Here is a 21,541-nt window from a genome sequence, read left to right on the forward strand (position 1 = left end):
CATACTGCTTTTACATCACCTATAAGAAAATTACATACATGTATTAGGTTTCAAAACATTCTTTTTTTAAGCAAAGATCGATACGGACAAAGTGCCAAAAATATGTATACACGACCTTAGTATAGGTACATACTTCTGGCACTTTGTCCGTATCGATATTTTCAGACGTGACTGTACTGACAAATTAAAAGTAAGTACCTACAGCTCATAATTATGTTCCTACTATATTTTCAAAGACAGCAGCAAACACCTAAAATGATACAATGAAAATCAAGTACATTATTTTTGTAGATTTTTCTGGTAACAAATTAGCTCTTACCCCTTTGAACCAAATCTTTTGAAAAACACTATGAAGACTGATATGACATATTTATATATTATTATAAAGTAATAGATTTAAACTAAGTATTTACACATTTATACACAATACAGAACCGCATAATTATGCTTTGTGAAATATTTGTACAAAACTTTTTAAATATAAACTTTTTAAACTGCATAGACAAGTACGGCTGCGTTTAAGGAGACCTAAAATATCAAAATAGAAATTAAATTATTAAACTAATGTTTTTTTACGTTTCTTTGTAAATATTACGCTAATTAATTAATTTACCTAATTTAAATATGCTATTAATTAATTTAAAATACGCTAATTACATTTATTGTTTACAATTACAACAAAATATTATTTAAGTTAGAAAAATTGTATGCACGTAATCGATTATAAAGAAATTGTTATCGATTAAGTATATGCATACTAATTTCATATGTCTTTGTGTCAATATTTCATACTGGCAACAAAATGTCCTTGAACAGAAAAGTACCACTTTGATCCCTCCTAGCAGGGAAGAAAAGTTGCCCTTTTCGAATAGGTGATGTGAAAAGAATATTGTCAAAATCCCGATATATAATCCCATAGGGTAGTTTAGCTGGTGGTTCGAATTCAAACGGATTTTATGAATAATATATTCGACAAATCTTTGTTATTTTATGATTTTTAGACTATACATATAATGCACTTGCCATGTTTGTATCAAAATCCGTTATTAATTACAGTTTTATTTATACAAAACTCGGCCGCGTGTTAACTAGTTGTCGGCTGCTGTTATTTATGTTTTTAAATGACTCTTATTTCACATACAATAGGATTTATTTTTGAATAAAACCACAAATAGTCAATGTTACAATGTATTTACAAATAATAAGGAACGTTAATGGGAACTTTTTTTAAATAGTTTTCCAAAACATGGTCTAAATATTTAAAATAAGACGTTTTGTAGCCTAACTAGCGTCGTGCGACTTTTAATCCAGAGGTTTTTAAGGGTCGATAACGCCCTGGAGATGCAGGCGTCCATAGGATACGGCGACTGCTTACCACCAGGCGGGTCGTATGCTTGTTGGCTACCAACGTAGAATAGGGTATTTGACAACATTAAAAATATATAACGAATTGCTGTCATCCTGAAGGATAATAAACTAATAATAGTTATTTGTTATACAAGGGTGCAAAGTTGTATTTTACCCGCGAGTGTTTCAACACCCGAGAAGTAAAATACATTTGCACCCGTGTGTAACACAAAACTTTTCCCCTCACTATAGCGAGGAAAGTGCAACATCCACAGGCGTTCGATAATCTTCATCACTGGAATCACTCATTTTTTTACGATAATACGATATTATAACAGAAAACCCTGGAAGTTGTGTATTTTTACGTGTCGGAGTCGGTGAGTTTTTTTTTTAACAATGTTGACATTTCTGACGAAGCGTTTTGAAATTGCATCGATTTAACTTGTGCGTTCAGAATTACATTCAACATTTTCATTCAGTTTCTTATGGAATTTAAGGTTTATGCCTTAAAATCATTAAATAAAGCTAAATTTGGTATTTTTTATTAAATGCTCAAACTATTTATTTATGATAATTAATATCGAACGAACCATTATCATGAGCGTTTTACGTTTTGTTATTTGTCAAAAGCTACTTAAACACGCTCCATCCAAGGTCAAATTACTTTCCCCACTAGTGGATAAAATGCGTTTTTCCCCGCTTGTTTTAAAGGATAAAAGACGGCTTTCCGAGCTAGTGAGGGGAAAAGTATATTTCACTATATTTGAATGTAAATTATGTTTAGTTTTTGGAAAATAAAGGAAAGAAAATTTAATATTTTTGGAAATTTTTTCAGGGACATGAACGCTCTGTGATTGGTCAACGCTCGGATGACGTCACAGGCGGGTAAACATTCTTGATTGCCTTAAGTGTTTTAACTGTTTTATTTGTATTTAGTTAATTTTAGTTATTGTTCCACAGTTTTCAGATATATTCCGATTTATCCGTATATCTAGTAGCACAATATTCATAAGAATCTCAAAATGGAGCCGAGATATGTGAAAGCTGCTAGCGGCAACCTACCAGACATAGACGCATTAATGGTTGCACTTTTCTTTAGAGATAATCCGGATTACTATGCTGCGGAACTTAGAAATGTAAAAACAGCTGTGTGAGTATACGTAGAAATTGTTTATTTACGAACATTTCGATTTCGATGATACGAATACGACGACGATATATATAGAATACGATGACGAGAATATTATCTCCATACTGCAATTTAGTTTGAAAGAAAAAGTATGCTACTAACTACCTACTAATGCTGAAAGAGCTATGTTATGAGGTTATGTAGTAATACATTAAATACCTAGATCTTGTTTCGTTAAATATGTTAGCAACAAAATCCGCTGCTTTAACTACCATACTTATTTACAGTTAAATATTACTTAGGTACATCGAAGTGGTCTTCACACATAAAAACATTTGTATGCGCTAAAATGCTCTTTGGGTCTCTTCGCGCTAGTTTTAACCACATTTTTCTTTTTTTGGGATTCGTTGGAACGGAAACAAACAATTTATCTGGATTTTATATAGTCGTACTTGAACATTGCGGCACTATACACCATTTATATACCATTTTACAGTGAAATAATCAATTCAATGCACATAAACCATAAGATTTACTAAGGTCATTGACTGAGTTTACTCGCCTGTGACGTCACACGTGTCACGTGATTAGCCCCTTTGCAAAAACAGCGTTTAAGGCGCGTTCAAAATAAATAAACTTTAACATTGTTTTTTTATATTTAATACAGGAAATTTCACGGAAATATCAATGTAGTGTAATTATTAAGTCATAAACAATCAATTAAAACCATTTTCAAAAATTAGTCAAATAGCCCCAGATTAGTCAAATAGCAACAGATTGCCCCCGTTGTTCAAACCCCGGCTCGTACCAAAGAGTTTTTTTTTTAATTTATGTTCGAAATATTATTTAATATTTAAAAGTCTCTTTTCGGTGATGGAAAATTTCGTGAAGCAATCGAACTTATTCCAATATAAGCAATACTTTGAGTCTGGAGCCAAATAAAGATGTTTTTTTTTTCAAGGACTGAAAACTAAATAAATTTTATTTGCAATTCGGCCGTCATAAGTTAGCTAGGACGAAAACTAACTTTTTATAATCCTGTTCTCGGCCGCCAAATACAAAAGATTTTAAAGCAGATTTTAACCAAGTATTTGCACCTAGCTATATATGAATTACTTTGATACAAATAAGTATTTTTTGAAATATTTATTTTTATGGCTTTACTTTATTAGGGAAGATAATCAATAAAAAACCGGCCAAGTGCGAGTCGGACTCGCGCACCGAGGGTTCCGTACATTACATAATTTTAACAATGTATTTTTTATGTGAAACGTGAGTGAAGGGTAAATTGCGGTTTACGATTTGTGACGTATTAAAAAAAAACTACTTACTAGATCTCGTTCAAACGAATTTTCGGTGGAAGTTTGCATGGTAATGTACATCATGTTTTTTTTTCAGTTTTATCATTCACTTATTTTAGAAGTTACAAGGGGGGGGGCGGCAGATTTTACCACTTTGGAAGTGTCCCTCGCGCAAACTATTCAGTTTAGAAAAAAAATATATTAGAAACCTCAATATCATTTTTGAAGACCAATCCATAGATACCCCACACGTATGGGTTTGATAAAAAAGAATTTTTTGAGTCTTAGTTCCAACGTTCCAAGTATGGGGAATATTTTTTTTTTCTATTTTTGTATGAAAATCTTAATGCGGTTCACAGAATACATCTACTTACTAAGTTTCAACAGTATAGTTCTTATAGTTTCAGAGAAAACAGTTCTACTTCAATACCTATTTCACGAGACTTATGGAACTATACTGCAGATACGGTACATATTAATCATAAAATGATACGTAATATCCATATATCGAACGGGAAATACCTCTTTAACCCTTTAAATGCGCCTTTTCATCGGTTGGTATAGTTTGTTTTGTTTTTGACACAAAATATCAAGATTGTATCCTTCAGATACGATATATGTACCTTACTGATTTTTTTTTGTACAATATACCATAAATAATACGTAATCTTTCACGTAATCAGTTTCTTTATCACATCGTTACGTCATCAAGATCACGTGACAGCTTGGAGCGTTTTTGCGCGAAATTTAAACACTAAACAAACTAATTAAGTCGATTTTTATTAAAAATTAATGAATACATTTTCTTGCAATAGTTACGTGTCTATCTATAAAATGAAAATAGTTCTAAAAAATTGTCAACATCCCTATTAGTAGATTTTGACATACATAGTTGCATTTTTTATTATACTTGATTTTTTTATTATTATTTTTTCCTATTATTGTATTTTAACTTAATTTTGTCTTTTTGACATTACCTAGGCTGTCCTAGTCGTATATTTTTAATCGCCTTCAAAAAAGGAGGTTCTCAGTTTGACCCGTATGTTTGTATGTGATTATCTCGCGTTTAGCTGAACCGATTTTGTTGCGGTTTTCAGAAAAGTGTTTGTTACATTCTGGAGAAGGTTTTAGTATACATAGAGCTGAGCTGATGCTGAACCCTGGCTGTACCTAGTGGAACGCAGGTTTAGTGCAACATAGGCACAGGCTGTTTTGGTCTTCCGACACTTCTTGCTGAGCAATTAAGAGAGCAGTACCCAAGATGGAGCTGATGCTGAACCCTGGCTGTACCTAGCGGAACGCAGGTTTGGTGCAACATAGGCACACGCTGTTTTGGTCTTCCGACACGTCTTGATGAGCAATTAAGAGAGCAATACCCAAGATGGAGCTGATGCTGAACCTTGGCTGTACCTAGTGGAACGCAGGTTTGGTGCAACATAGGCACACGCTGTTTTGGTCTTCCGACACGTCTTGATGAGCAATTAGGAGAGCAATACCCAAGATGGAGCTGATGCTGAACCCTGGCTGTACCTAGTGGAACGCAGGTTTGGTGCAACATAGGCACACGGTGTTTTGGTCTTCCGACACGTCTTGATGAGCAATTAGGAGAGCAGTACCCAAGATGGAGCTGATGCTAAACCCTTGCTGTATCTAGTGGAACGCAGGTTTGGTGCAACATAGGCACACGCTTTTTTGGTCTACCGACACGTACTGATGAGCAATTGGGAGAGCAGTACCCAAGATGGAGCTGATGATGAACCCTGGCTGTACCTAGTGGAACGCAGGTTTGGTGCAACATAGGTACACGCTGTTTTGGTCTTCCGACACGTCTTGATGAGCAATTAGGAGAGCAGTACCCAAGATAGAGCTGATGCTAAACCCTGGCTGTACCTAGTGGAACTCAGGTTTGGTTCAACATAGGCACACGCTGTTTTGATCATCCAACACGTCTTGTTGAGCACTTGGGAGAGCAGTACCCAAGATAGAACTGTAGTATTTTGGTAAATATAGGTAGCTCGTAAAAATATATCAAATGTCAGTTTGCCGTAAAATACATGTCCGTTACATTGCTATCCGAGTGTTTTAATTATAATTAAATCCCAAACACAATATTTGGCGACGAGAAGTACCTAACGCTTTAAAATAAGTAATAGACTAGTGAAATAATTGTTAAAAACCATGGCGGCGAGCGCTAACGTGATTTATGGCGGCAATCTCACGTTCGACAACAACGCGCAAGATTGGAGGATTTTTAAGGAGCGGTTTGAAGCGATGTGTTTTGCAAATGATTTGACGGACACCACCGGCAAAGCGGGCACAAAGCGGCGTTCCATACTCCTCACGACGTTGGTGGAAGAAACTTACCGCGTTGCAAAAGATTTGGTGTATCCAAAAACGTTAAACACCATCGAATATTCTACCCTCCTTGAAAAGCTAGATGCTCATTTTGAGTCACCTAGGTGCTAAGAACTGATGCTGAACCCTGGCTGTACCTAGTGGAACTCAGGTTTGGTGCAACATAGGCACACTCTGTTTTGGACATCTGACACGCCTTGATGAGCATTTGGGAGAGCAGTACCCAAGATAGAGCTGAGGCTGAACCCTGACTGTACCTAGTGGAACTCAGGTTTGTGGAAACATAGGCATCTACTGTTTTGGTTAACCGACTCGTCGTCGTGTGCCTATATTGAAGATGGATCAATCAACTTTTTTTTTAACCGCCTTAAAAAAAGGAGGTTCTCAGTTTGACCCGTATGTTTGTGTGTATGTATGTATGTATGTTTGTTCGCGATTATCTCGCGTTTGGCTGAACCGATTTTGATTCGGTTTTGAGAAAAGTGTTTGTTACATTCTGAAGAAGGTTTAAGTATACATGGATGGTTTGAAAAACCAATTGGACCCGGTAGGTGGCGCTGCTATCGATATACCTATCGTCTTTGATTTGCTGAAACCGATTTAGATGAAATTTTGTGATAAGATGAAATAGTGGTAGTGGGAATGGGAGTGCGTGTGGGCGTGGGAATCGGAGTCAGTCAGAGCCCTGGAGCCTGGAACTTGGAATGGGAGTGGGACTGGGAGTGTCTAGGTAAACTAAATCTTAGTTACAATAGGACGAAACATAATACCTAACTACATTTACAAATCGTTTAGCACCAAAACGTGAAAGTTTCGTCGCGAATAATTATCGAGGTTGACCATCGCCTACACTGGAGTACCTACTAGCCCAAAACTAAATGGGGAACCTAACTGTAAACAAACTAATATTTTGGCTAAAAATCTAAAAATCTCAAATAAATCGCTAAAAAGTAAAATAAAATGAATAAATAATAAAAGATGATAAAAAATTTAAACAAAAAAAAATCACTAAAGTAAAAAATAAAATTTAATAAATAAAAAAATTAAAAAGAAAAAAAAATTAAAAGAAAAAACAAAATAAAATCCAAAAAATAAGTAAAAACTGTAATAATTTAATTTCAATAATTTTTTTAAAAAAAGGGAACCGCCTTCAAAAAACCAACCCACTGAAAAGCACAAAATAATTTTTATATACCCCACCCGCTATCCTTGTCCAGTCCCTTTCCCGCCGTAAAGCAAATTTCTGCCAAAAAGTAATTAATACCTAATAATAAGCAAATTAATAACCATCCGGGTAATGACTTAGTTTTTGAAGGCGGTGCCAAACCAACAAAAACTTTCTTTGCTGCCAAATAGAAAAAGAAATACGAGAAGTAGTTAGTGGTGCAAGAACTAAACATGTATTTTTTGTTGGTATTTTTTATATTCATAATTATTTTGACTGATTTTTACTGTTTACCTATCTATTTATAGAAAGTGGTTTTATACATAATGACATTTTACTGTTTTATTCTCTTGATTAAATTATTAACAAACATTAAATATTTTATTTTGTAGATTATTATTATTTATTAAATTCGATCCTTAATTATTATTATTGATATTGTATTGCGACGATCTTTGTGTGAATGCATTTTATTTTAAAATATAATGTACATTTTCAATGAGAAATAAATGAATCTAATCTAAGTACACTCGGTCATGTATTCAGTATATCATTCGATCTGTCAGCGTAAGCTTTGGAGCGTGATATATTTAATCCGTGTGTAAAGTAGAAGGTGAAGCTTAGTTTTTAGCCAGTGCAGGTGGGTCGGCGCTGGCGTTAAAGCATCGAGGCGAGCGGCGCCGGCGCGAGCAACAGCTATGGCGGCGGCGGCGCGGCGGCCACGGGCGCCTCCTGAGGCAGCGTGAAGTTGGTGAGCAGGTCGCGCACCGCCGGCCACAGCGTGCACTCGCCGTGCGTTTGGTTAAACTCGCTGAACCTGTCCAAACAAACAAACAAACGACTGTATTAAGGATCACTGTATCTTTACCGTCTATGGACCTGTCCTCATTCTTGAGACCCTCGATGAGGTATTTGATTGTTCGATTGAATTGGCAATATTACGAAATTCGCAAGCGAGTTTAGGCACAGTCTATCCGAGCCCTAATTAAAGGAATCAGGGTCTCCGAATGGCGCGTTATATGTAAATTGACAGGAAGGTACTATAAAAAATAATGTGCAACTGTAAATATGTAATTTACCGTTTGAGATGAAGGTTGACCGCGATGAGGTGCGGCTGCGAATCGCGCTTGTCGGCCAGCTGCGTCACGTTGGACTGCATGTCGTACACCAGCGGCAGCACCAGCTGCGTCTCGCCGCGTGTCAGGCAGATCTGAATTATTATTAAATTATAGAAAATTATGAGTGATTATTGATAAATTGTATTTTGGTATTTTGATGTATTTCTCTATAATGCGCACCAAGGTGAACTCTACTGCGGAACTGGGAAATAATTTAGAGGGTCAATAATTAAAATGGAAGAATAAAATGTAATGTATAAGTAAAAGGGAAGAGAAGCTCACAAAGAATAGTATTTTGTGTTTGGCGAGCAGCACGGCTGGGTGTCCGGTGGGCACGAGCTGCGGCGCGGCGGGCGGGATGCGCAGCGCCCACTGCAGCTGCCACAGCGCGGGCTGGACGGGCTCGAGGTCGGCGCGCATGAGCGCCACCAGCGACGGCAGCGCCGCGGCCGGCGCGCCCCAAGTGCGGCCCCAGCCCTGCAGCGCCGTCGCGCGGTACGGCGCTACGCACACGCGCACCTCGAAGAACTTCTGCATCACCTCAAGTCACCACAATCAACATATGTACACGATTAGCTTGCTTGTAACGATCACTATTAACTAAGTATATTTATAGAGAATATATTATAGTAGGCCCCGTAAGAAGGGGCACGAGATTGTCCGTCAGGTCTGTATCGCTTCTCCTCGAGGGACAGGAGCGCAGCGTGCATAAAGAGCGGTAAACCTTGATTAACCAAAACTAGTGTGATTATCATTAACACACTTGTGTAATATGTCCATTTATACAGTGTGTAAATCCAATACGGGCAATAAATTAAACCAGATATACAATTTATCTGTATCATTAATTAAGAAGCTTTTTAAGTTACACTTAATTATGACCCCGTAATTATTATTTTATTAATTTACCAAGCAACAATGTACTACAAACATTAAGGGCCACTTGCACCATTCACTAACCCGGGGTTAACCGGTTAAACCTGGAGTTACCATGGTTACCAGTACAATTTGACCACAGATTAATAAATAGTTACTACGTAACAGATACATCATTCCCATACAAAAGCGAAAATACCTACGCTATAATAGCCTACAAAATCTTAATAATAATACCTGCTGCTCAGGACGAGAAGAAATGTACCATAAGTATGCGCACAAAGAGTCGAGACTGCCTTGCTCGCCGTGCGAGCCACGTGCCAACGCGTCATCGTAAGAATGCGCTAGGGTTGTACTGTTACTTATGTTATTTATTGTAATAAAACGAATGTTGCGAATCAACCATATTTTATATTAGTCAATCAAATATTTAAAAACAACACTTATAATACCTGACTCAAAAAACTCCTTAATTTAAGATTTATCTACTTATGTTCAAAGAAATAAATAGTGACAAAATTCATAAAGATAGATTTAAAATACTACTCACCTTTCTTCGTCTCTCGGAAATGAAAAAACCGGCCAAGTGCGAGTCGGACTCGCCCACCGAGGGTTCCGTACTTTTTAGTATTTGTTGTTATAGCGGCAACAGAAATACATCATCTGTGAAAATTTCAACTGTCTAGCTATCACGGTTCATGAGATACAGCCTGGTGACAGACGGACAGCGGCAGCGGAGTCTTAGTAATAGGGTGCCGTTTTTAACCTTTGGGTAAGGAACCCTAAAAAACGACAAATTTTCTTTTGTTTTTTGACTTTTACACCCATCTACTGCACAATAATTACGTGGTTTCGGCATTTCGAAGCGTAAGCGCGGGAAACGTGCGGTGCGAGCGCTCAGGCGGGCGTTCCTCTGTCGATTATATCGTCGACGATACGCCGAGCGGTAGAGTAACTGCCAACAAGCGTTGACAGTTACTGTTTAAAAAGCTCGTATCGCGTAACTTGTGTGTTGTATGTATTACATTTAGTGATGTACCGACTATTTATTTGGCCGACTAGCCGACTAAACGGCGCTCCGATGGCCGATTAGTCGGCTAGTCGGCCAAATTCATAAATCATTAATTCATTATTTCTCTTTAAAGTTTACATTCAGATGGTCACTGCAGCAGCTATGTCTAAGTTAGGATGCATTTGTAAAACAATTTTCTTGTTTCTTTCGTCGTTTTAGCTTTTTGCGCGTAATTTTAATGCATTTTATTTCACATTTTAAGCAATTAAATGACAATTTAACCAAGGAAATGCATATGCTACAAGATATTACGGCATCAAATATTCGAATAAAAAATATTTCCTTCAAATACAAGCTTTATGCATAAATAAGCCAATTGCCATTTGAGCATTTTGAGCAAAATAGACTTTCCTTAAGAGACCCGCGCGCCTCAAATAATAAAAATTACATAGGCACTGTAATAAAACGTTTGTAATTGCAACCAACTACATAATATTGGATGGATCTCTTTGAATAAAGTACTGTGTCTTTTTCTTTAAGAAACAAATAAATCTATCTATTTACTCCCTACACATGAATTTAATATAATAATATGATAAAAATAATACAATAATATAATATAATATAATAATATGAGAGGCTTTTGGCGGTCGGAGCCCGGGAAGCGGGTTACTGGCTACATTCCCATCCTTCGCCTAATACTGGTACTTTCTTGGATCCGGACTCCCTTAGACTGGCGACTGGTTTGCGACTCGGGGTTTCGGTGTGTACGCCACACATATGCTCTTGTGGCACGGACGTGGACCGACTGGGACACCATGGATTATCTTGTCAAAAAAGTGCCGGCCGTTTTTCAAGACATGCGTCGCTTAATGACATAATCCGTCGATCTCTTGCCACCATCAATGTACCTGCTCTTCTAGAGCCGACTGGCATTATCAGAGATGATGGCAAGAGGCCCGATGGGATGTCCTTGGTTCCTTGGAGCTTGGGACGGATGTTGGTGTGGGATGCTACCTACGTAGACACACTGGCACCGTCCCACCTCCAACGGACTAATGTAAAAGCGGGCGGAGCGGCGGAAAGCGCCGAAATTTTAAAACGTAATAAATATAAGAGCCTCGGTAGAGAGTATCATTTCGTTCCATTTGGAGTTGAAACTCTAGGTCCATGGGGTCCCAGCGCGCATAAGTTGTTTGCAGAAATCGCGAAGCGTCTGGTTGACGTAACTGGTGACCGAAGAGCTGGAGGCTTTCTCGCACAACTTATGTATCAGCATTGCGATACAGCGGGGTAATGCCGCCAGCATCCTTGGTACAATGCCTCAAGGGCCTATTTTAGATTTAAGCTAGTTATTAATTTCGTTTACGTAGTACCACTGTATATATCTTGTATGTAAATAAATATAATATGAATAACAATATTCGTATGCACCCTTAACAGGTATAAAGTATAATTAATTTCATTGAATAAAATTGAAATTTTATCAAATGTATTTGCTGTTTATGTAACTAATAAAAGGCCGACTAATTGGCCATTTTGGCCGACTAGTCGCCGACTAATCGCCGACTACAAATGTGGCCGGATAGTCGGCTTTCCCAACTAGTCGGTACATCCCTAATTACATTGCAGGCCGAATTATTTTGTATAGTTAAAATTTTCATTGTATTTATAAGCAAAATCCATCTCAATATACTTCTTAGGTCCAAATCCTATGCTAACCATCGTTTAAATATTCGCCCGTATTCAATTTAAACACTGTATACAAACACATATACAGAGTGGAATACAATAATCGGCACTGGAGGGAAAGTGCCTTAACCTTAAGTTAGCTCATTTTTTTATTTAAAAAAAGAACCAACACTGCATTCAGTTTATTAAATTTTTGTTTTAATTTTGCTTGTCTAAAAATATTCTTGAGTACTAAATATTCGATTTAAGTGTAAGACCTAATGTTTCTTGGAGAAATGTTATTATTAACATTAAGTGTATCGACTAGTAAAATAAAATAGAGGTGTTTATTTTTTGGAATTTTAAGTCGGTTCGATTCCCGGGCGAGACAAGCGAATTAAAAAAAACTTTGAATGCAGTTATGTTTCTTTTTCAAAATAAAAGAATGTTTAATTTAAGTAAAATAATCCGGCGACGGACCAAAGTGGTAGACATCGGCCGACGGATTGCAACTCTGAAATGGGCCTGGGCCGGACACGTATGTCGCAGAGATGATAGAAGATAAAGCAAGCGTGTTCTAGCGTGGAGGCCTCGCTCAAAAAGACCAGATCACAGACCTCCAACAAGATGGGATAATGATATTAAAAAGATTGCGGGCCCACTCTGGAGGAGAGAAGCAGCAAATCGGGCTGCTTGGAGGAGTTTTGGAGAGGCGTATGCCCAACAGTGGGCGCATACTCGCTGAGGAAGAAGAAGAAGAAAATAAGGTTTTAAGGTACTTTCCCTCCAGGGCCCATATTTTTTTCCACACTGTATACGTAGATACTCTCACTCATTCATTCAAAGCATAAGTGAGGTAGGAGGTAGGTACAGTCAACGACAAAGATACGATTACACTTTTGCACCTTAATGCTTTGTAATAAGGCAAAAAATGTTTGAGATCGACTGTCCTTCAAAATCCAAATTAAGTTGCCAGTTTGTACTTTGCTCGTTCTTAAACCGAGTAGACCTTTTTTGCTTTTCAGTGTAAGTATGAAAGCGGAAGGTGTAGGTGGTCGTGGGGTGGGGTGGGGTGGGGTGGTGTTGTTTACCTTGAGATCATCCTCGAGCCATTCGTGCTTCATGCCCGGGCCCTGGTCGAGCGGCGTGAGCTGCAGGTGCAGCGACTGCATGTGCTGCGGGTGCAGCGACACGCGCGCCATTAGCGCCGCGCCCTCGCACCGGAACGTCAGGCTCGTCGCTTCCGCGCTCACCATCGTCAACTGCTCAAACAACGCTCACTTTAAATGTGCTCAGAACATACACATGGGACGTGTGACGCATTGTATGTCAACAATAATACAAATCAGTCTCACGCAGACACCATCATCCATACTATAACAATTCATCCACTACATCAACCAGAATAACTTCATGAACCATCTCAGTAGCGTAGGAAATTTTGGGGCCATAGTAGCAGAACAGAATCTATTGACAATTTCAGTGACTGCTAAATAATAACCCTCGTGTGACCCTCATATATTAGCCGACATGGGGCATCGTTGCTCTCTGGCGGAACTCGCAGATTCGAGGTGGCGTCTCCGAAATATCTTTACACGAAACTTTTGCTTTAAGTTTGTTTAAAAACAACAAAACAAATTAATTTTATACTTAAATCTAATTAGTTTCCCGAACTGTTCTTTTTCAGCAGTTCATTATTTACATTATTAACAATGTTCCGCTCCTCACTATGTATAGTTTTGGGCATTTTTGTCATTTATTATTTAATATTCAACACTTAAGGCGACGGGATATGACATTTTCGATTTAGACCTTACTTTGCGCATATAATTTGTTCAATAAATGTTTAATAATTGCATTAAATGATACGTTAATTTGTTCACAAAGAAGCCGTGTACCGATTCCCCACGCCATTATATTTTTTATTTGCTGTTATTCTCTACAAATCGACACTAAAAGTATGAAAAAATCAAAATATGGAGTTCCGTTTAAACAAGACGTAATATAATTTTGTCTTTGACAGTAATTGAATTGTTGTGTGATTTTGGAAGCTAAATAACCAAACTACCAAATTATTATCGATTTATATTTTTACTCATAAAGACAACACAGAAATTGAATCTTAAATGTAAACTTTCGTACAATTTCCATACATTGACGACGCCATTCAAAATTCTTCTTTGACTTAGATGCCCGCTGGGGCCTGACGAAGGCAGACGTATAGCTGCACGATGGCTGCACGTATGAAAATGACAGCTGCTTTTGACAATTATATTGACATTAAATCATATACGCATACGAAAAAGTATACTAGTATTTCAAAAAATAGGGTAAATAAAATGCATGACGTGAAGCTCAAGTCTCATTTTAAATTTGATTTGTTGTTATTTACGGGTCATACCGGTCGAAATCCGCAGTAAACTATCCTAAAACAATACCATTACAATCGAATTTACTTAATTTGTTCCTTCAAAACCCGCTTAAAATCAAAAAAGTTTAAAGATCCGTTTTTACTGATTGGGATTATTTACATTATGCTGGTATTAATAATTTGTGTCATTTTAAAAAAGGTATATGACTTTTCTACGTCAATGTATTTTGATGACAATTGTAATCTTTTATTTATGTTAGAGAAATTTTATCTTAAAATAATTATTACCAATTGCGTCATGCAATCCGTTTAATACGTGAAAGTCACAGTCTCTACACCTAGTTTGTTGCCGTTCGTTCCGTCTATATGCGGTTACCTACGTGCTTTTCTGATAATCTTTAAAAATCAAGAAACAGTTTAACGGCAATACAACTGCTTCTTCGGGCGATGCAACTTCTTTCGGCATAAGTGGGGTTGGAGTGACTCCGCGCTATGCGACTGCGGCATCGAGTACCAGACCATGGAGCACATCATCCAGCGGTGCCCACTCCGCGTATACTCGGATAGCCCGGATGATCTATTAGACTTGACGTCCGATGCTGTGCTATGTAATATTAGGGATGTTACACTTAAATTACAGCACTGGTTTGACGTCAATGGCATGCAATTTAATATAGGAAAAACGAAGCTGATACATTTTTCACTCAGCTGTGTAGCGCAGTTGACACTTGATGTCAATGTTAATGTTGATCGAATCGAACCTGTGCACCATGCTCGTTATGTAGGTTTCACGTTCGATAAAGGTTTGCACTGGGGGGAGCACATCGACGCCCTATGCACAAAACTAAACTCCGCCTACTATGCTATGTCTCGTCTAAAGCGGACGCTAACACAGCAAAACCTAATGACAGCATACTATGCCTACTTCCACACGCACCTTACCAGTGGAATAGATTTATGGGGCTTAGCGGCTGACAGAGACAGACCGTTTTTGCTACAAAAAAAAGTTATTCGCCTAATAAGTGGAGTCCCTCCGGATGAGACAGCCAAACAGCTCTTCATTCGCCTCCGTCTTGACAGTGCCTTCACTCTTTATTTTCGAGGTGGGTAAGTACGTGAGAAGGAACCCAGATGAGTTCCCCATAGCAAGGAGTAACTCCGCAAGGAGGAGACCTGGTCTAGCCGTCCCCGCGCATAGACTACAGAAAACTGGCAAGTCACTCAAGATAATAGGCGCTAAAGTTTTTAATAAGATTCCCGAGGCAATTAGAAACGTAGACACGGAACGTCAATTTATAAACAAGCTTAAAATGTATTGCTTGATGAAGGCTTATTACACGGTAAACGAGTTCTTTGATGAATGAGAATACCTAAAAAAAAAAAATTATTATTTATTATTAGATTATTATTTATTATTATTGTTTTTAACTGTAATTTATTGTAATTTCTAATTGAATTGATTAATAATTCCTATCTTGATAATTGTAAATTTATATACCTATTGACTTTATTGTAATTCATTTAGATCAAATGTTGACAGTGTATAATCAATACCAATAAATAAATCTATCTATCTATGGTTGCAAAACTTGGATGTTGCCTTATAAAAAATACTGTACGTGACTATATCGCACCAGACAAGACCAGCACTTAGTACCTATTAGCGAGTTTTTGCGGCTTTGTTTACAGAGATGAAGCAGGTCAATATAAGTATATAATAAGCACCTATCGCTGAGGCCTGGTTTGTGTTATGTTTATATATCAAGTGTTATATACATTTTTACTATCCAACATTTTATTTCAATGACATTTTGTGCATAGGTAGGTATCTAAAGTATTTTCATAATAATCAGAACATAACCGTAAGTAGAAAGCTAAATAAAAGAATTAAGTATCCGAAATGTATGTTTTGGTGTTTTTCCACACATCAACAGTGACAGATTTCATAATGGTATAAGCGACCGTTATTATTTATCTATACCGGTTCGTTTTGAAAGTAAAACAGAACTATACCTACGTACGGTATCGGTACTACCGGTATAAAATTCCAGCAAGGACAACATTTTTTTATAAGTGTATCTGAACCATTATTTACCGAGCGTTAGCGAAGGTCTCCATTTTAGCGTGGGCAAAAATTTTCTTTGCAGATCTCATTTCTCAACTGATTCTCGTGAAAATTTGTAAGCAGGTTCGTTAGTTCGATAGAATTATTCTGTGGCTTCGTTTTTTGGAAAACGTTCAAAAAGGCAGAAATTGGCATAAAGGCGCCAGTAGGGTCTATGACACTTATCATTGATTACGCCGCGCCGCGTGGAACGTGAGGTGCATTGGGATAAGTGCATACAATTCATTCAACGAAAAAAAAATACCTCATAAGATCACTGGTGTGTCTGTCTGTCTGTTACAGCCAATTCACATATTATTTAGGAAGTCGGTGCCGAAGATGGACCAGTAAAGTAAATAAATGAAATTTAAACTTATTTGCGGTCATTTTTGGTCTTGAAATATCAGATATAATTTTATTTATTCATAAAAACAAAGAAATAAACAAATATAATAAAACTTACTATTTAAGTACAAAAACTGTGGCGTAAAGCCAGTGGACTGTTATGTATAAAAATTGTGGGCTATGCTAACCCCAAATAATATAGCTTGGCTTATCGGTGGTTTTGGGTCTGCTGCTGGCAGAGGCCTCTGCTGGTGGTGGCTCCTTGTTGGTTCTTTCTTTATATTGGGGAACACTGTTAAGAATATTTTTTACTAAATATTATTTATATTCGTGCTGTTTTTCGATTGCGATTCTAATGACACAATAATTTTAAAGGCAGATAATTATAGAAATATTATAAATAGGCAAAAATTTACCATAACCTATGTCAGAAATGTTTAAAATATACAATAAATAGTTCGCCATAAGATTAATGGAAAACCTATAAACAACACACACACTTCTATGGGCCATGCCTGAAAATAAATGATTATTTAATTTATTTATAAAAAGGATAAGCGTGATGTGATCTTAAATAAAGAAATAGACATTAATTTAAAAATATATAATTATTCTCCCGCCAAACATTGCCTTTGGAAAAATAGTTTTTAAAGCATATGTGATAGGCCACCTCTTTGTTTCATATTTGTATACCTATAGCAAAACTTATCTAGTGACCTATTGTATACGCAGTTATTGCCAAAAATGTTACGGAAGTAGGTGTACGTCAAGTGCCATCGCTTTTGCGGGGAATTTAATGCCATTGACAAATTGACAGATTAATGGTCATAAGTCTTTATAATTTAATTTCAACCTAAAAAATTTGGTATGATAAAAAAATACCTAATCGTATTAGAGCTACATTTGGGCATTTCTATTTAATTTTTTCTACTCTTTCATTATTTCTACTCAGTCACGAGCTTTTTTAATTTTTACTGCGAAAACTGTGTCCCCAATATTTTTGGTCCGTTTGGTTACGGTTTTCAATTGATACTTACAAACTTCTATGACTGTAACAAATCGGACAAATGTTTTAAAATCTAAAATGCAAGTTGGGGGGTACAACTTTAAATAAGAATGCCTATTTATGTGATCACCATCGATTACCAAATTCGAAAAATTGGTTCCTGATCACCGATTAAATTCCGATTAAAATCTTATATATGCACTTATCCCAACGCACCTCACGTTCTATGCTGCGCTGCGTGGTTTCATTGCCGCTCCCACCGCCGTAAGCCGTAACTAACATCAACAACTACATCATCAAGGGTACTATCTAACTTATTCAGAACTGAAATAATACGGGTATAATATTTTTTTAATTTTCATTTTTAATTTAACAGCGAATATACCACATAAAAATAAATCAGAAAATATATCAGGTAAATTAGCCAACACTGTTTCCACCTTACATATTTTTGTTGTTTTATTTATATTCGCCAAAATTAAATTTCTGCCCTGCCGAAACTATTTATTTAAATTCCCATTAAATTAATTTTGAGCCTTATGAAAAACTGTATAAATTAGTAAATACAATCTTACATCTGACTTAATGACATCTGGTTTTATTCGGTATAATTTTACAAAACGCGTATCTCGACAAAGCAATATTAAGCAGAAAACAGTCAACAATCAAATGACCTACATGACATGAACAGACAAGGAAAGCAAGATTAAATCTATTGTTTCTCTTTCTTCTTTTTCTTCTTTCAATGGAACGCTTTTAGAGTTTCTGTTCCTCAAAGGAGGCCAGTGGTTAAAACATGATGGGGTCACTGACCTGTCCCTGTAAAGTGAGGTAGTGTGCGTGAAGTGCGCTTGTGTGTGAAATGGGGTATATTGACAGAATCTGAAAATTTACCCACCTCACCTGTCGCCTTAAGCATTATTCAAGTAAACCGCCGGACTTCCGGTTCGAGCGCCATCTTGATAGTTAGCATCGTGATTAATTACTTTGTTTTTTGCTTATTAATATTGTTTAAAGTGTAATATCGATAGCTTATTATACAGTAAACTAATGTGGTAGTGTGCAGTGAATGGAGAATTAATTTTGAAGCGCGTTTAACCACCATCTTGGAGTCAACGGCCGGTAGTCCACGTGCTTCTTGTAAAGTCTAGCTATCGATTTACAAGAGCTATCACCGTACACTGTCTTGTACAACCGTACAATTTTTGTCGTTTGTAAACCTCTCAATACCTTGATACTGGCGAAATAGTCCCACTGGGCTGAAGCCATAATTTTAAAAGAAGAAGAAGAAGTAAACCGCCACAATGACACTGACAACAGTGACAACCTATCATTAAAATTATTGCCAGTGTAAGAAATTTGTTCCAATGAAATTCCGCAACATGGCGCATGATCATATATTTCTGGTCAGGCTTTAGAATAGAGGTCAAATCGAATTGATTTTTTTCGGAGATGTTCGAAATTTGAATGTCGTTATCAAATCGATTTTGATATAATATCAGGGGTGCGAATCTCTTGCTATCGGGCATTCTCGGCTCCGTTCGGCTCAGCGTTGCTCCGAGCAATTATTAGGGTTGACACAACTTGACGTCCCTTCGAATTTTGACAACCCTGCATAGCCGAAAGGGACAGCAAGATTCGTCCCTGAACCGCTGTCAAACTTAGGTTTTGTAGGAAGTTTCCTTTCTGTACGGTAGTACTATTACTTATTCTGTGATAATAGTTATTAACATTTTCAAATTTGTTGTAACAAAACAGTTTATCTTAATGTTGGCGGGGGTGGGTTTATAATATGATTAATATGTGTGTAGATAAATAGTACATTACTACAGAGGCCGGGAAGGAAGGGGTTGCCGGCCGAATAGAATATACGGCCGAACGTAGTGAGGCCGGATAGTTATGAGGCCGACAACCCCTTTTCACGCCGATGTATGTATAGTGCTTTTCTCAAACGTTTAATATATCATCTTCAATCGTACTATCTTTGTCTTACACTAGTACTAACACCCAAAAGAAAAGGATGAATATAGTTTTTTTTGTTCTTATTTACTGACAAGATTTGCTTGACCGAATATATATATCAATCAAATATCGTTTATCGTTTTTTTTTTTATAGGCGTATTGGCAGAATGTCATAAACGAACCAAAAAGCAAATATTGCTTATAGTTTTTTTTATGGCTGAATGCCATGATGCTGTGTCACAATTATATATTATATGTGAAATAGAAATTTAAAAAAAGCCACTTCCCGGCCTAGGCCTGCAACTTTGTATGAAATTTCATTACAGGCCCCTCGTCTAGCCGCGCCGGAGACGTGATACTTCCCAGCCTATTATAAAGAACGTAATATCAATATTACATAGCATGTTTGAGAAAACATATTTATTTTTCTATTGACGTCTACATTACACTAACTTTGACCAAGCATCTAAGTAGGTACGGTACGGTACAGTACGGTAGACCTACACTTATTATTGGGCTATGCGCTATAATGAACTCACGTATTCTTCCGCCTGAACGAACCGCTGGAGCGTCCGCTTCATGTAGACGCAGGCGAGGAATCGCTGCAGCGGTGCGAGGGCGGGGCCCGGCGGCGCGCCCTGCGGCGGCTCGCACGGCGCGCACAGCGCCTCCAGCTTACTGACCGGCAGCGGCGTGGCCGTCGCGCCCACGCCCATGCCCCGTCCCGTGCGCGCTGAGCACGATGACGCTGTGGGCCCTAAACAACATTATTTGACTTATCGCAATAGGGTATTTGACAACATTAAAAATATATAACGAATTGCTGTCATCCTGAAAGATAATAAACTAATAAAGTATATTTCACTATATTTTAATGTAAATTATGTTTAGTTTTTGGAAAATAAACGAAAGAAAAATTTAATATTTTTTGAAATTTCATCAGGACGTGAACGCTCTGTGATTGGTCAACACTCGGATGACGTCACACGCGGGTAAACATTCTTGATTGCCTTGAGTGTTTTAACTGTTTTATTTGTATTTAGTTAATTTTAGTTATTGTTCCACAGTTTTCTGATATATTCCGATTTATCCGTATATCTAGTAGCACAATATTCATAAGAATCTCAAAATGGAGCCGAAATATGTGAAAGCTGATAGCGGCAACCTACCAGACATAGACGCATTAATGGTTGCACTTTTCTTTAAAGATAATCCGGATTACTATGCTGCGGAACTTAGAAATGTAAAAACAGCTGTGTGAGTATACGTAGAAATTGTTTATTTACGAACATTTCGATTTCGATGATACGAATACGACGACGATATATATATAAAATACGATGACGAGAATAGTATCTCCATACTGCACTTTAGTTTGAAAGAAAAAGTATGCTACTAACTACCTACTAATGCTGAAAGAGCTATGTTATGAGGTTATGTAGTAATACATTAAATACCTAGATCTTGTTTCGTTAAATACAACAAAATCCGCTGCTTTAACTACCATATTTATTTACAGTTAAATATTAAAAGTGGTCTTCACACATAAAAACATTTGTATGCGCTAAAATGCTCTTTGGGTCTCTTCGCGCTAGTTTAAACCACATTTTTCTTTTTTTGGGATTCGTTGGAACGGAAACAAACAATTTGTCTGGATTTTTTATAGTCGTACTTGAACATTGCGGCACTATACACCATTTATATACCATTTTACAGTGAAATAATCAATTCAATGCACATAAACCATAAGATTTACTAAGGTCATTGACTGAGTCTACT

The 21,541-nt window shown here is 37.2% G+C and overlaps 1 protein-coding gene across 3 annotated transcripts in view; it reads right to left on the bottom strand.

Annotated features, from left to right (window-relative positions):
- Positions 1-7,284: 7,284 nt before the first annotated feature.
- LOC134754812 (mediator of RNA polymerase II transcription subunit 14) overlaps positions 7,285-21,541 on the bottom strand; it is a 51,514-nt gene continuing 37,257 nt past the window's right edge. For 2 of the 3 annotated variants that reach the window (XM_063691196.1, XM_063691198.1), the window contains 5 exons: positions 20,302-20,519; positions 13,066-13,236; positions 8,698-8,955; positions 8,377-8,507; positions 7,285-8,114 (listed from right to left, as the gene is read on the bottom strand). In XM_063691196.1, the coding sequence (XP_063547266.1) occupies positions 7,994-8,114; positions 8,377-8,507; positions 8,698-8,955; positions 13,066-13,236; positions 20,302-20,519 (899 nt within the window). In that variant the 3' untranslated portion in view covers positions 7,285-7,993. The remainder of the gene's footprint in view (positions 8,115-8,376; positions 8,508-8,697; positions 8,956-13,065; positions 13,237-20,301; positions 20,520-21,541) is intronic. The other variant, XM_063691197.1, reaches the window with a different exon arrangement.

This window comes from Cydia strobilella, chromosome Z, assembly GCF_947568885.1.
Source record: "Cydia strobilella chromosome Z, ilCydStro3.1, whole genome shotgun sequence".
NCBI classification, from domain to species: domain Eukaryota; kingdom Metazoa; phylum Arthropoda; class Insecta; order Lepidoptera; family Tortricidae; genus Cydia; species Cydia strobilella.